Source organism: Capricornis sumatraensis, chromosome 11 (genome assembly GCF_032405125.1).
Source record: "Capricornis sumatraensis isolate serow.1 chromosome 11, serow.2, whole genome shotgun sequence".
Taxonomy (NCBI): domain Eukaryota; kingdom Metazoa; phylum Chordata; class Mammalia; order Artiodactyla; family Bovidae; genus Capricornis; species Capricornis sumatraensis.
In genome coordinates, this window is record NC_091079.1 from 8,774,977 (window position 1) to 8,792,647 (window position 17,671).

The 17,671-nt window shown below is 42.3% G+C and overlaps 1 protein-coding gene across 1 annotated transcript in view; it reads right to left on the reverse strand.

The window, feature by feature from the left end:
* The window catches only part of RIMS1 (regulating synaptic membrane exocytosis 1), a 596,921-nt gene extending 581,991 nt beyond the window's left edge, over positions 1-14,930 (reverse strand). The window contains exon 1 of the mRNA XM_068983550.1: positions 14,767-14,930. Within this exon, the coding sequence (XP_068839651.1) occupies positions 14,767-14,930 (164 nt within the window). The remainder of the gene's footprint in view (positions 1-14,766) is intronic.
* Between the last annotated feature and the right edge of the window lie 2,741 nt (positions 14,931-17,671).

The following is a 17,671-nucleotide window of genomic DNA, read 5'->3' on the forward strand; positions in this document are numbered from 1 at the left end:
TGGTCAATGAATCATCTGGACTGGGATCATATCTTTAGTCCAATCACTATGGCCAGGGTGGGCATATATGGAAACAGGACTGCTTCTTCCAGAATGCTCATTGAGGCAAAGTTCATAAGATAGGTTGTGCTTACAAAAATACTGTATAGCACAAAGGGAAAAAAGAAGGAACAACTTTGTAGGACATACATTTTAAGATAACCTTAAAGTGCATTCCAATATACATTAGGTGCAGACAAATACTGTTGATTCCACTTACACGAGATATCCAGAATCATCAAATTCACAGAGTCAGAAAGAACATTCGGAGGTGCCAAGGGCTGGGGTGGGGAGGGGTAATGGGGACTTACTGTTTAATACGGACAGAGTTTCAGTTTAGGAAAGCGAAAATTTTGAGAGATGGATGATGGTGAGAGTTGTACACAATGTTAATATGCTTAGTGCCACTGAACTGTACAGGAAATATGGTTAAAATAGTCTGTTTTATATTATATGACTTTTACCACAATAAAATAAAATTTAAAAATAAATAAGTGAAACTACGTAATGCAAAAAAGTAAGTGAGGAATGTCTAGATCATGCCAATTCTCTAAATGAGGTAAAATTAAACTCCTTAAAAAAGACTTTATAGAAAGAATACATTTTCGGTGTGTGGGTGTGAGGTGGATAAGTACAGATGGGTTGATGAGTGGGAGTGTCCACAGATCTATATATAGGATACCACCCCCTTCCCTAACCTACTGATTCTTTCTTTGGGTTACTGACCGATAGTCTGCGTGTGTGTGTTCAGTTGCTCAGTCATGTCTGCCTCTTTGCAAGCCCATGGGTTGTAGCCCACCAGGCTTCTCTGCCCATGGAATCTTCCAGGCAAGAATACTGGAACAGGTTGCCATTTCCTTCTCCAAGGGATCTTCCCAACCCAGGGATTGAACTTGTGTCCCTTCAGTGTTCCACATGGGCAGGCAGATTCTTCACCACTAGCACCACTTGGGAAGCCCAACCAATAGTCTACCTGAAATCAAACCTCCAGATGAGAGAGAACCAAGGAAAGTTCTCAGAATGAACAAAGACCAGCTGATTTTTCCTACTGATAAAACAAAATATGAATTTAATCTGTATATAATTCAAATGCATGGTAGGAAAAGCTCTTTGAAATCATGAATAAATTACTGCATACTGAAAACATTGTCTCTTTCAAGATGTATTAAAAATTAAAAATAAAATGATCACAGTTAATAATTATTGATACAACTTAAATAGAATTGTAACAAATACCACTGAAAATGAAATCTTTAAATAAAGTGTTTCTTGATCCCTGTAAATTACCTACTTATTATGAGTAATAGTAAATATAACCAAATTCAAAATCATCAAAATAAATAAGGGGTTTCCTTGGAGTTTTCTATAACAGGATATAACCATATAGAGCAGACAAATGAAACCAAATTTGAAAAAAAAATAATCATTTGAATTTGATGGTCATTAAAATGACCCATGGGGAGAGAGTGTGACAGTAGAAAAAACACTGGACCAGGAGAACGAAAACCCCAAGTCTTATACCTAACTCTCTTGCCAATTACTAATTAAAGTGGAAACAATCCCTGGGCTTCAGTTTTCTTGTCTTAAAAGTGGAGCTGGAATAAATATTCAGTGGCTAAAATGTGTTATCTTGATTGCAACTCTCATCAGTTGATGGCCTGGAATACTCCATGCAGAAGGGTTTTGAGGCATCTGACATTTATCGGCGATACTGTTCTAGCTTCAGGAAGTTGTCTGTGCATTCTGAATATTTGCCAGACCTGGACAAGGCACCCTCTAAGCTTGCATTCACATTTCAACTCAGTCGAACTGTGTTGTGTCAAAGACGAGTGTGTTTGTGTCCTCAGCATGCAGACAGTGCATCTCAGCTCAAGCAGCACTTACTGAGGCCCCACTGTTTACTGGCCACAGGTTAGGCAGTGGAAATATGAAAATGCGTAAGAGCAGATTCTTGTCTTTGAGGGGTTTAAGTTTGGAAAAGGATGGGTAAAGAAGCTGTGGTTCAGATATATAGTGGAATACTATTCAGTCATAAAAAAGAATGAAATGAAGCCATTTGCAGCAGCACAGACAGACCTAGAGATGATCATTCTCAGTAAACCAGAGAGAAAGACAGATATTAAATGTAACACTTATACGTGGAACCTACAAATTAATCCAAGTGAAATCATTTAAGAAACAGAAACAGACCCACAGACAGAGAACAAAATTATGGTTACCAAAGAGCAAAGGAGGGGAGAGACAAATTAGGAGAGTGGATTACCATATGCACACTATTATATATATGTATATATATAATTGATTATCAACAATGACTACTGTATAGCACAAGGGACTATAGTCAATATTTTATAATAACCTATAAGGGAAAAGAACCTGAAAAAGAATACATATATGTGTATGTGTGTATAACTGAATCACTTTGCTCTACATCTGAAATCAACACATTATAAATCAACTATATTTCAAATTTTAAAAAAAGTTTAGAAGATGACTTAACCAGAAAGCATTTAAAAATATAATATTTTACAAAAGTATAATGCTTTACAGTCATAATCATCTGATCTAATTCTAACTATCAAATCAGAGAATCCATATTATGCTTTAAACTCTCACTGAAGTTACTAATGTTTGTATTCAAAGGAAATGTTTCCATTAAGCTTGTCTGTCTAGAGGATTACTTTTTAAAATGTGTTGTTTACATCCTCCGACACTGGCATTCATACACTGTCAGAATGCTGTCCTTCACAAAGCCGTGAATGATAAATTAAGAGTACAACATATCATCTGAAAATCTTACTTCAATTTCACCTTGTAATATCTAACAACCAGTATGTCCTTCTCATCAATTCTGGCCAACATGGTTCTCTCAATAGTCAAAATACACAGCTCATTTTTTTTGCTTTCAGAATAAGCTGATAGAATTCTCCTAGTTAGAATACACTTCCCACTCCAGCCACCTACTCATACCCTATGAATCTATCCAGCAGCCTTAGATGACTCTTTCGCCCCACATCCTCTGGATGTGCTCATTCATTCATGCACACAGTTTAGAAATCCAGGTACCTATCCCATGGCAAGCTCTGTGCTTATGTGACAGACATAGATGAGAACGACCTTGCTCTCAGGGCTGATGCTGAGGTGACAGTGTACACAGTCAGACGATCGAACCTGAAGGATCTGACAACACAGTGAGTAAGGGGTGGCAATGGTGATCTACCCACACAGATAAGACTCATACAAGTGTTTGTAGGGCTGATGCAGAAAATCAAGAAATGGATGAAGGATAAGACTCAGTTTGAAGCACCCATGGGGCATCCAGGTGGAGACAATTTAGCAAGAGGTAAGGTATGTGAATTCAGGATTTGGTAGATAATTTCAGTGTTGTAATACAGACTCGAGATCATTGACACATACGGGTGACTGAGTTCATGATCAGAAACCACACAGAAGAAGGCAAATCAGAAGGAAATGAAATTATAGAAGGAAGGGCAAGAGGGAGCTTCCAAAAGTCCTCCAGCTCTTATAACCACCACTCATTCTGCACAATTTGTCTTGCTACCTAATTAGCCTTTTCCAAAGTACATACGTCATGTTTTCTAAGATATGCCCTACCTTACCATATCTGACCCCAATGGCCAGGACCATGTTTTTCTTTTTTAACTTAAAAAAAAAATATATCTATTGAAGTATAGCTGATTTACAATGTTGTGCTAATTTCTACTGTACAGAAATGTGATTCAGTTATACACATATGCACATTATTTTTCAGACTCTTTTCCATTATGGTTTATCACAAGGTGTTGAATGTAGTTCCCTGTGCTCTAGAGTAGGACCTTCTTGTTTATCCACTTGGACTTTGACTTTTTAAAACTGCACCTGTGCCTCCAGGAATCTTCCACTTTGCTGTCTTTTAGAAGGCAGGACTGGAAAGTCACCTGACTGATTATCTATCATACAGTGAATATTATAGCTCAGACCTTTGAAGCTCCAAATACCATGAAATCCCTTTCTAATACTTATGTCTGGAACAAAACTCAGATTGTACAATCTTTTTAAGACAGGCATCAAGATTTTACTTCAGGCTGCTATATATTAGGTCACTATTTTTTGCCTAAGGAACAGAGAATCTGTACATTGAAGTATTCAGCCTAAAGATAAGATTTTATGTTATTTTATTTCTCCAAATCACGTTTTGTGACATTTGTCATGATTATCGTGAGGAATATCAAAACAGAATTTCTTTATAATGTTTACTGTTACCAAAAAATTAATATCTAGAGTATATTAGCCAGCTGATACCTATAGGCCTATATTTCAGATAACAGGATGTAAAACATATCATTTTTTTCTGAAGAAAAAGAAAGGGTTAGGAAAGAAGGCTTACACTTCAATATATTACAAGACAGAGATAGCTAAGGCAGATAAATCTGCTAAACTGGGTGAAAAATAAAAAGAAAGCCATTGGGTTACTTTACTTTTGTTTTCGTCTCTTTCTGCTAAGATACTAACTAATCTTTCTGACCTGGATAGAACTTCTGAACGTGGATCCGTGTGAGTGTGTTAGTCGCTTAGTCATGTCCCTCTTTGTGCGACCCCAAAGGAGTCCTGCCAGGCTCCTCTTCCCATGGAATTATCAGGCAAGAATACAGGAGTGGGCTGCCATGCCCTTCTCCAGGGGATCTTCCCAACCCAGTGGTCAAACCCAGGTCTCCTGCATTGTAGGCAGATTCTTTACTGTCTGAACTACCTGGGATAATACTCCATATTTAAAAAGACCTGATACATTGATTTATGAATTCCTTAGATATTTCATATACCATCTATTTTTTTTCTAAAATATAAACCCCATAAGTTGAAAACAGAACAAAGAGCTCCTCCTTGTGTGTTAAGAGCTATGTTTAAACAAGAAAAATGTGTCACATGGCTTTTGTGCACTCATCACTTACAACTTTAAAATAACTTGATCCCAGTGCACACCCATGGAGGATTCATGTTGATGTATGGCAAAACCAATACAATATTGTAAAGTAATTAGCCTCCAATTAAAATAAATAAATTTATATGTAAAAAATAAATAAATAAAATAACTTGATATGCTTGAGATTAAGAACACTGTTCAAATATCAGTCAAGAATGCTTTAGGTACAGGAACATAAGTTGGAACTAATTTAATACACTACATAAAGTTTAACAAATACAGACAAAAAACCCCATCAATAACCACTACTTACACTAGTCCTCATTTGTGAATATACAGATCATGAATCAAAGTCTACGAAAAAAAAGCTAAGCTGGTAAGATACTTACAAGACAGCACAGATACCTTAATTGGTTTTCAATTCACATCTCTTCTCTATCTGAATATAATGGCATCTTCCAGGGGATAACTGGGCTTCCCTTGTGGCTTAGCTGGTAAAGAATCTGCCTGCAATGAGGGAGACCTGGGTTCAATCCCTGGGTTGGGAAGATCCCCTGGAGAAGGGAAGGGTTACCCTCTCTAGTATTCTGGCCTGGAGAATATCATGGACTGTATAGTCCATGGGGTGGCAAAGAGTTGGACACAACTGAGTGCTGCTGTACAAAAATAGAGGATAATTATCTGGCATAATTATGGGAAATACAGAAAATATGATACTAAATAATATGGAAATCATCAGCAAAGTGTTATACTTTATATTAGATAAACATATATGTTTGTTTCATTATGGTTCTTTTTTTTTAATTTAAATTAATTTATTTTAATTAGAGGCTAATTACTTTACAATATTGTATTGGTTCTGCCACACATCAACATGAATCCACCACAGGTGTACACGAGTTCCCCATCCTGAACCTGCCTCCCACCTCCCTCCCCGTATCATCCCTCTGGGTCATCCCAGTGCACCAGCCCCAAGGATCCTGTATCCAACCTGGACTGGTGATTCATTTCTTATGTGATATTATACATGTTTCCATATCTAATTAAGCATTTGCTTTCAAATTTCATGAAATTACTTTCTAAAAAATTATCTTGTTTTACTACATATAATATAGAGGAATTATCAGTATATTTCTTCCTAAAATCTATTTAAATATCTTCTCTAAACCATAGGCTGCTCCTTTGCAAGTCCCAAACAAAAATCTTCATAGAGAGAGTCCTGCATATAGTTGCATTCCTAGTTACTGTTATTTGAAAAGTGTTTTGAACTTTTAAATTCACCTTTGCCATTAAACATAGCATTTCACTGAGAATCCATAAAACATAATACGTGATTCTCAGCAGATGCTTTTCCATTTACAAAACAATGATTTTCAAGATTCTACGTCCACACCTTGCTGTGTTACTTATTGATAATTACTGACTTCTATATTCTATGACCATTAATTACTTGACTTTCTGAAGTTCTAAATGAATAATTTGGTTCAGGGAAAGCAAAATCTACAAAGAGGGACATAATTTAAGTTATCATTCAGATTGAAATTCAAAATTGAGAGAAAGAGGTACTAGCTCTAATTATAGGATGAAATTGGCATCAACAGATACTGTCCTGGGCAAGCCAACATATATAACTACTTTCCTTTTTAATATTTTATTTTATAGTTAAATAAATGTTCATGTGTATGAAAAGTTTTCACAAGTTAGCAACAGATTACGGAATATCTAAAGCTAATTCCGCAGACCTAAATAGACATTTCTCCAAAGAAGACATGTAAATGTCCAATAGGCACATGGAAAGAGGCTCAGTATCATGAATTATCACAGAAATGCAAATCAAGGCTACAATGAGGTTATCTCCTAGCACTGGTCAGAATGCGCATCATTAAAAGGTCTAAAAATGATAAATGTGGGAGAAGATGTGGAGAAAAATGGGACTCTCCTACACTGTTGGTGGCAATGTAAATTGGTGTAGCCACTCTAGAGAACAGTATGGAGATTTCTCAAAAAACTAAACATAGAATTACCATATGATCCAGCAACCCCGCTCCTGGGCCCATATTCTAGTGCATGTGTGCTCAGATTAGTCGTGTCCAACTCTTTGTGACCCATGGACTGTAGCCTGCCAGGGTTTTATGTCTGTGGGATTCTCCTGGCACCAATACTGGAGTGGGTCATCATTTTCTTCTTCAGGGACTCTCCCCACCCAGGGATTGAAACTGCTTCTCCTAAACTGCAAGCTGATTCTTTACCACTGAGCCACAAGAGAAGCCCCACAAATACCGAGAGAAGACCATAATTTGAAAAGATATATGCATCTGAATATTCACTACAGCATTACTCACAATACCCAGAACACAGAAGGAACCTAAATGTCCATCAACAGAGGAATGGATAAAGAGGTTGTGGTACATCTATACAGTGGAATATTACTTAGCCATAAAGAAGAATGAAACAATGCCATTTGCAGCAACATGGGTAGGCCTAGTCAGACTAAGTGAAGTATAGAAAGAGAAATACCATATGGTATCACTCATAGGTGGAATCTGAAATCCAACACAAATGAACATATCTGCAAGACACAAACGCACTCACAAACACAGAGAACAGATCTGTGGTTGCTGGGGTCGGTGGAGAGCGGGAGAGAGATGGATTAGGAATTCGGGATTAGCATATGCAAACTACTATATATAGGATTATATACAGTATGGATGGACAACAAGGTCCTACTGTACAGCACAGGAAATGATACAATATCTTGCAATAAACCATAATGGAAAAGAATATACAAAATAATACATATATAAATAACTTTGCTGTTACTGATATAAATATAAACATATCCCTTTGCTCTATGGCAAAAACTAACACAACGTTGTACTTCACCCAAACAAATTTTTAAAAATTAATGTCATTTCTGCAATATATTCCCCTCTCATCATCCAAAGAACACTTACTTAGATCATAATACATGTACATAAGCCTGATATAAAAGCATAAGAAATTAAATACAGAAAACCCAAGACATCCACCACAGAATCTTAAAAAATTCTTCAATTTAAACATGCCATATTTAAATCTATTCTGTACCCAACACTTAACTGACATGAAATAGGAACTTCTGCTTGGCAAGTATATGGCCCCATATTCTAATTTACAGTGAATAATTAATTAAATCTTTTGACACTAAAATCGTCTGTTTCTCCAATTCTTTTCTAGCAAAGATGATGGAATGACCCTAAGCTAATTTCTCTTCTCATTTTTGGATTGGGGTTGCCTTTTAGTCATTTCAAACTTTACCATTTTTCCCACATTGCTTTTCCTGCAAAGACATTTATGAGCCATTTAATGAGAAAGAAGGAAGGTAAAAATAACCTCAGGTCAAACCCTGGACTCATTTTACCTTTGATCTCTTTGCCAAATTCATACCCTGGAGGCTATAGCCCTGGTCACACCACCCAGCTAGCACAACATGATGGATGGATTTTTCCACAAGGACCAATCTCAGCAGGACCTCTAGAAGCTGCAGCCATCACAGGAAAAGGTGCTCCTGGGAATCTTCTGTAGTTTTACACAGTAAAGTTAATAATGCCACCTTTCTTGGTACAGCAATTGGAAGTTTAAGGGTGCCTGTACCATCATGCTAAAGCCTCATAAATTAAAAAAGCAGACATTAGCAATTTGACTTTACACAGAAGAAATCAGGGCACAGATGGGTTAACTTATTGATGTTTACACCTACGGAATATGACAGTGTTGAGCTGAATGTAGTCCACTGCTCTGTCCCACTCTCTCATGCTCACCTTCCTTTCTGGCCATGGCAGTTTTGAAGGGGTAGGACCTAGCCAACATCTGGCTAAAGCAAAAGATTTTCTCTTTACTCTACCCAACAGCCCAGTGCCTGACCCAACCCTAACACCAGGCAAAGTGGTCTTATTTGGTGAATTTATTATCACATGATATCTTGTTAGAAATAACCTACCTAACACATAAAATTTATAACAATAGTAGAGAGAAGAGAGAACCTCACGGTGGGAAAGTGCAAAGGGATTTGAGAACTCTGTGAGCAAATGAGCCAGATTAGAGAACCCAGATGCACAGGAGGTGGGCCAGATCCAGAGCCTGGGTGTGATTGGGGTCCTCAGAAAAGGCTGGAAAATGTCACTGTTCACATGACATCTTTTTGCTCCTTTTAGGTTTATTTTCTGGATCTAGGATCAAATGTCATAAGGCAACAGTTTGGAAGAAACCAAATTAGTTCTGGAAATTTCACTAAAAGAAACTAGTAGCAATAGAATACTCACAGAATAACCCTCTCAGGAGATGAGCGTGGGGCAGAGTAAAATATGTAATGTATGCAGCCAAATGACCAAAGGTTAAGTTCCTTCCCCGACAGAAGAGGGAAACTAACCCTGATACCCACAGCTTGGTGCAGTTTTGAAAAGACTTTTAAGAACACTAAAGATTTGGAGTCCATGTATGTGGGTTCTGGGTTCTATTACTTTCATCGTCATATGCCTCAGGCCAACTTAATTCAACTCCCAGGACAAGTTCTAAAATATCCAGCTCCTATCATAGAACAACATGTAGAAAGCTGCTTAAAAATATAAAACAGTCCATAAAGATAAATGAAATGTAATACAACAGGCTTTACAAGCCATGGTACAGTAATCTCATCAGCATATTACAGATGTTAGAGAGCAATAATATTATTGCAGACATTGCTATTTGATATCTTGGCAGGAACCTGACTCTTTCTGCATAGGTTGAACTCAAACCTTTCTTCTCATCTAACCAGTTGAGCAAGTAACACTCTCAAGATGCTGTGTTTCTATTCAAGTCAGCAGGGGTGCCTGCAGTCCCCACTGGTTTCCACATTCTACTGCAGATTTAGGAATCTACTTAAGCAGTGGTTCGCTTCTGGTTAAGAGAGAATACTCAGAGGGAAAGGAGAGGCAAGACAGGTTGGCAAAAATGTGAACTAAGTGTTATGTTTCTTACCCTCTCTTCTCTTGGATAATGCCTCACTTTCACTTTTTTAGGATTTTCTTTTCTGAATTTTCTCCAGAAGCATTTTGGGACCTAGTACTAGGTATGCATATTTACTAACATAGGTTTTTGTTGAATCAGAAAACTACAATAATTCAGGGACAATCTTCCCTAAATTTAACCCTACCCAATTAGGAATGTGAAGGAGACTAGACTCTGGGTGAAAGGGTACATTTTATCCCCCAGACTTTTCTACTTAACACAGAACCCTGGGCCGAGCAGACACCTGCTCATGCTTTAGCAGCATTCTTAAATTAATATTTATTTTCCCCCTTATGCACCCCTGACTCAGCAACAGGAAAGAGTATTCTGGGGTGTAATATATGAAAATTTATGCAAATATCCATGAAAAGATGATATCTGCCTTCTTGGGGACTCTGCCCTCACTCCATTCCAGAAGCCCTCTGCTACCATTCCTCCATTTCCCAGTTGCCAACTGAGACTGCTGGATGAATTTTGAATCATAATATTATAATTGGTTGGAGGAGAAAAAGGAGGAAAAAAAAGCTGAAGGTACAAGGGTTCTACCCCCTCTTTTGTCTCTCCTCTCATAAAGGAAGTAGGTGTTACGGAGGTCTGAAGAGTTAGTGGGTGCGAGGTTCTCTGTTAAGAGAGATGGAGAAGTCCAAACTCAATATCCTTTATAAATCAATTCACACCATGAATTGCAGGATTTGTAAGAAAGACAGAGCCTCCTAGAATCCCAACTGAATTTTCTTGCCCACATTTATACAATGTAAGTGGCAGAACTAAAACCTGAACCCCCAAATGCTTGACCCAACTTTAATGGACTTTCCATTATGCTTTTTATAACCTTAAAATTGGAGATAATTCCCTTGCCCTCACTCCACTGGGAGACCCTATTAAGAGCGTGGGTGAAGCTCCTGGTTCTCCTATAATCAGCAGCTCATCCTCTGAATCAGCCTAACTTTCTGCCAAACTCCTTCTCTGACACTGAAAGAAGAACAGGCATGAACTTAAAGAAGAGGTGGATGAAATTCAGGTTTCTTCTTCTTGGTAGAAGGGCAGAGTGGCATGTAGGAACGGTGCTCAGACTTAGCATAAAAGGTCTGGACCTGGTTGGGCTATGTTGTGTGAGGCGATTCAAGGTACCACAGGAACCCTCTAAGGGCAGGGCAAGGATCTAGGGGTGACATGATTACCTTCTACACAAGCTCTTTGGGAGAATCCAAATACACACATATCAAACTTGAACACAGTTCAACTCTTTGGGATTTGCTTCAATAACCACTTAGGATAATGGCCAATATGAGGTAAATGCTCAATAAATCTTAGTAGTTCTATTAAATATTCTGACACAATTCTCAACTCCCTGCCTCTAGCAATCACTTTCATTTTCCGCTTCTATATTTTTTTCTCTTGTCTTGCTACTCTGTAGCTCTTTTCTCTATGAAGCTTTTATAAAAAGGGAATAAGATTTTAGATCTAATAAGATCTTCTTTGATTTAGGTCCCAGGATAACACAGTTTTCAACCCATGTAATATATTGGCTCCTGGTGTCTGGTGACAGTTACCTCAAGGAGTATTCATTGAGGAAGTTAGGTTCCAAAAAACTTCTAGAACACATAGTCTTACCCACACCAACACACCTCGAAACCCTAAGATTAAGAAAGACCTTATATTTGCAGGGAAATAAATCAAACCATTAGAAATTATTTTCAGGAGTAAACTATGTCTAGTAATTACTATATGGCAATGGTGTCTAAAAGTAGTGTACCTTGCCAACAAGACAAATTATTTTTATGACAAATTATTTACAAATTTCAAAGAATTTCTCTTCTGAAATCTTAAGGTGAAATTAGCTTCATTATTCTTTTCTATTTATTAAAATTTAAAGACATTATCAAGACAAAATTCAAGCAGTAATATAAAATCAAGGCTCATGAAACTGCATGAATATATTGTAATTGATATTGTATAACATTTCTTTGGCATATTCGCCCATCCATTTTCTCTCTTCTCTCTGCTGACATCTGATTTTACAAATTGTGAACAGCAAGTACACACAGTAGGTAGGGAGCCCAAGGGGATGACTCTACAGTAATGACTAAAGTGAATTTTATGTCTAAATGTTCCGTCACCAGGACTTTAGCTTTGTAGGACCTGTTGTGAGAGCAGTTTCTTATATATGCGCTGTGATGACCACGCATTATCACAAAAACTTGTCTCTGATTTAACAACTATTTCAAAACCTTGTGAAAAGCCTCCTGCTTTTTTCCAATCTATCTCTATGCAAAGTTTAGAAAGGGCCACCACCCATGACTGTGTGTCATTACGTTCCCACATAGTTGTGTCATCTGAATACCCCTGAAGGATCTTGTTTTTAAGACATAAAGTGCCCTCTAGAAAAAAAGTACAGCTCTGTTCCACCAATGAGCTGATAACAGGGCAGACTTATATCTCAGCAAACTGGGATTCCAAAGCATGCCCAATCTGCCAGGGCAAGGAAGGCCAAGACATTAGGCTGATTGACAGAGTTAGTGCTCAGGCCCCGGGGTTACGGATGCTGTGGTGTGACAGCATCACACCCTGTCACGTTTTGTGAATCTGCAATAAAGGAGCGCTGTGTGCAGGAGAGCAGTCGCGGGCACAGCAGCGGGAACGATGCCTTCCACGTGAGCAGTTGGACAGCATCTTTCATTTTTATTTGTCCATAGAAGCCGGTAGGATCTGATCACTACCAGGATGCACCCTCCCCACTAGAGTCCCTCACTCTCTGTCAGCCCTGAAACAGCCAATGAAGAGGCGTGACGCCCACCCGCGTGCCCTGCACCTCCCTTCCCGGTCGGACCCCGTCAGGCAGCCTCCCATGTTTTCCATCGGCGGCTGGAGGCCTCCGTCCACCTGCTGTGTGCAGCGAACACCAAAGAAATGGGAGCCAAACGGCGCGTCCTGTTCGGCAGGAGAGATGTCTGGGGCAGGTGGCAGGGGCGGCGGCCGGGGAGGACAGACGGACTGACAACCAGACAGACAGACAGCAGCACCAGCAGACACCATCCATTACTTCCAGTCTCAGAAGAGGGGAAGCCTGCAGCGCCAGGGACAGGCAGCAGATTAAGGAGGTTCTGCCTGCCTCAAGCAGGGAGGAGGCTTAAAGTCTTTGTTTTTTGTTTTGGATAAGAAGGGACAGGGAATTTAGAAACCTGCTGCTCTTCATAGAACCAGGCCAACTCTGGCCTTCCGAGTTAATGGCTCCTCTCGGAGTCTACCATAAAAGGGCAGAGATGACTGAGTTTCTCCCTGTGTGCTGATCGGCCCCAACAGCTGTTCTCAGTGCACCCTCTCCCCGATATGGGCTGCAGCCGTGCTGGTGGAGACCCAGCAGGTCGGGGACACAGCTCCCTCCAGCTCTCTCCTGCCAGCCGCTGCTGCACCCAGGCAGAAGGAGGAAAACCCCCCTCCTGTGGCAGCATCTTCTCTTTCGGAGGCCTTCCCGAGGGTGGGTGGGGGAGCATCCCTGGCTGCCCTGAGCTCGGGTGGGTATCACCCTTTTGCCATCCCTCCTTCTCTCTTCACTAACTCCAGATGCAACAGGCTCCCTTTCGGCTCTTCACACAAATCTTCTGCCCCCGGACACACCTTCTGGCCTTAACTTGGGGCTCCAAGGAGCTCATCTCCATCGGGGCTCTGAACCCTCTCACTGCCAAGTTGAAAACTTTCCCCGATACTGGGAGACCCCTCTATGGGAAGTCCCCTCCAACTCCACTCATCATCAGCGGTGGGAAGCAGGTGCAGGAAAGCCAGCACCCCAGGGCGGGTTGGCCTGAGACTAAGGCAGGTGGCAGGACAGGGTCGCCCATGCCTACATCACCAGCCACCAGTCTGTCCCCTCCCCAGACCCAGCTAAAAGGGGCACTGTACAGAGGTCCCTCGCAGGGTTGGCTGATGGGATTTAAAGAAGGGCCGATGTGTGCAAAGATTCAGTCCTCTATTGTAAGGCTTGCACCAGGAAGGAGCAGGCCCTGGCGCTCCCTTGGAAACCAGTAAGGAGGAACCTGTATTTTATTCAGGCCAGGGTACCCATCAGCTTCTCTCATTGTTAAAAACTTTGCATTGCCAATGGCATTATATATGGGGAAGAAAATGTCTTCACACAGGTCTTCTGTGTAGCAGACCCTGAATCAAAGGTTAAAGAGAAGCTGGGGAGGCAGGTTACCAAAGATGGCAACTGCCTTAGAAAAAAAAAAAAAAAAAGACCCAACCTCGGGCTGCGAGATGAATGAGTAGCAAAATGAACACTCAAAATAAGCATCTTTCTTGCATCAATGCTGGCACCCTTGGCTGGGGTAACCCCAACCTGCTCAACAACTCCAAGGCAAGAAGAGCTATTCTGGCAGCTCTTCCCCACCTCGCCTTCCTGCCTGTTCAGCGCCTGCCCCTCCTCTGCTCCGGCTCCGGGGCCCCTTCCTTCTACTCGGGCGACATCTGCTCTTCTGAGCTTCCGCACATCCCACCCCCGGGTGGCCCCCGCGCACCCAGTCCTCTCCTGCACCTCGGTCCCCAGCCATCGTCTCCCCAGGTTCCTTGGCTCAGGGCTCAGCGCATCCTCTCCTGACACCTGTCCCGCACCCCCACCCGCCTCCTTGCCCCGGCCTCTCGGGCCCGCGCCCCCAGGCAGGCGCCTCCGCCCGCACCCAGCACCCGGCCCGCCCCGCCCCCACCCCCAGCCGGGAGGACCGGGCGGCAGCGGGGAACGGCCCGCGGGAGGGAGGCTCGGCGGGCCCCGCCGGCTGGCTTACTTGAGCATGGCTTCTTCCTTCTCCTCTTCCTCCTTCTGCCGGTCCATCACCGCCAGGATGATGTTCCTCTCCTCCTCGGTCAGGTGGCTCAGGTCGGGCAGCTCGGGCATCGGGGGAGGCACGGTGGGCGGGCGGGGACCCCGGGGCCCCACGGCCGAGGACATCTTCGCGGCCTGGCCCGCCCCTCCTCGATGGCCTGGGTTCGGCGCGAGCGCACCTTCGGATCCACGCCCGGCGGCGGCCGCGTCCCTGCTCGGCTCACCGCGGCGCCCTCCCGGCGGCGGGACTGGGCAGCGGGCGAGCCCGGGCTGTCATGGTCCTCCGCCGGCACCCAGCCCCGGAGGCGGCCGCCTTTGTTGTGGTGGCCCTGGCGAGGCGCGGGCGCCCGGCCGCCTCCCGCAGCCCAGCCTTCCCGGGCGGGGGCGGGAGCGCACGGGGCCGAGGATGCTCGGGGCTCGGCGAGGATGCTCCTGCTCGACCGCCTCCGTGCGTCCGCGGTGCGGGAGGAGAGTTTGGGTGGCACTTAGGCGGAGTCTCCGCGGCTCGGCTCCGGTGATGCTGCTGAGCTCGCAGACACCGCCGCCAGCCGCTCGGCCCCGAGCCGCTCCGCCCACGGCGCCCACCCGCCCACTCCCGGGCCCGGGCCCGCGCGCCCCCTACCCCCGCCCCTGGCCGGCGTGAGCACCGCCGCGCTCCAGCCCAGGTACCTCGGCCCGTGACTCATCCTGCCTCTCCCGCTCCCTCGTCTCTGCCATCCTCGCCAGCCCTGTGTCTCCACGGTTTGCCTTAATCGTCATCATCCCCGCTCCCCATGTTCTTCGTGGATCATTAGTATTATCAGAACACCCATGGTGTTCTGAACAGGACGGAACAGCTTCGGCATGCATTTCCTCCCCTCCACCGTATCTTTCTCATGTACTGATCAAGTGTTCATAGCCACAACGATGTGGTTTTTAAAAGATAATTTTGATCCCCCCACCCCCCACCCCCGCCCCGACACACACAACAGCCTGGGTTTTCTGGGTCTTCCAGTCTTCCTTGACCCACCCTCTGCGGTCCTGCTGTGCAGTGTATCTGAAATCCCCCTCCAGAGGCACCACACCACGGCGAATCTTTAATTTGTCATTTTGGCCTCTGGATAGTCCATCTTATCACATAACTGCACTTCTCTGCTGTTAGCAAATGGATTATCTACTTTAATTCCTCTAATGATGCTCGCTATCATCATGCATTCACTTCTTAGCCTCTGTAGGTACTTCTCAAGAAACACCGATCCCAGATAAGAAAACCACTCCACCACAGCCTACTGTGAGAAGCTCCTGCTCAATGCTTGGCCCAATGATAAGCATCAAGGATGAGCTCCCCTTGCTGATAAAGGCAAAAATAGACAATCTTTTCAAAACTGTTGATGTTATAGGTTTTCAATACTTGAGACTGAATTTTTGTCAATATATTTATTTAAAAAACTTAATATAGAGAAGAGTTCAAACTGAGCAACAATTTTTCTTAGCAATGGTGTTGGAAAAAATTTGATGTTTCTCTCCTGTCTAATTCTTTTTATAGTTCTGGAAGGCATCTACTTTTTTTCTGTTTGTTTGTTTTGGTTTTGTTTTTTAAATTTTCCCTCCAAGTCTAACTTTGTTAATAAAGAAGATAAGGATGATGACATTTATAAGTGCTTAAAAACCCTAAAATATTCAAGTTTAAAAAATTTAGTAGTTTAATTAGTTGATCTCCCATTGAATGAAGGGGGGTATTGTTTCTATCTGGACACATCCGTTTGCATAATCTCAGTAATGGAAGTTTCACTACCACTTAATTTTATCCCTATATCGAAATTTCCCTTCTACCTGAAAATCTCCCTGTTCCTTGAGATGCCCATCATATCGTCTTCAATTTTCTCCACAGTAAATCTTCCCATTTTATTCAACCAACAATCTTGTAGCATGATTTCAAAATATGGTCATTTTTGTCACCTGCCTTGGGACATTCTGGTGGTTTTTCACTAGCCTTCCTGAATAGCGATATCAAGAACACACAGAAAGAACCAAGAACAGTGCCTGACTCTTGCTCTGTAATCATTATTTTTATTTTCACAATTTAACATTTGGCCTGGCTTTTTGATAGTCATGTTGGTTATGAGGATGCCACTGAAATAAACACATAGTTCTAAAATTTCAGTCCTTTTTTGGTAACTGCTACTGCCTAGCCAGATTTCCCCTTTCCTCTAATTAAGCAATTGATGAAAATACTCTAGTCAGCATCTTTTCTTCGTTTAAAAAAATTAGCCTTATTTCCCTTAGAGCAGCATATATTCAGGAGGGAAAAATATATGAGTTTGAATTCTGACTCTATCAGTAATTTCATGATCTTGGCAAATCCATTATCCTCTTTGGATCTCTGTTTCTTCCCCTAGGAAGAGGAGTAAAGATGCTCACCTCAAAATAGAAGAGGGATGTTAAATTAGAAGGCATATTTGGAGCATCTAGCTGTGTGCCTCTTGCTTTCTAGTCCTCTTTTTTTCTCTTTTCCTGCGAGGAGTGTTTTAGGCCATTTCTCCGTGATTGATGTCCAAAGGGGAGAAGAAATGCAGGTGACACATTCTTTCTGTCTGGTGCCTGCCTGTCCATGTGAAGACACAACAAGGTCCATGTCCTCACATGGTGGACAATCAAGCTGTTGAAATCCTTCTAAGATGTCAATAAAGGAATGAGAAACCCTCAGTAGACATTAGAACTAGTTAAATGAAGTTCTCAAAGGTAGGGACCTAATGAACAATTAACAGTGTGGTTTTCATCTGAGGGAGCTGCTATAACAAAATACCACAGGCTGGGTGGCTTAAACAGCAGAAATTTATTTTCTCACAGTCCCAGAGGCTAGAAATCCACAATCAAGGTGTTGGCAG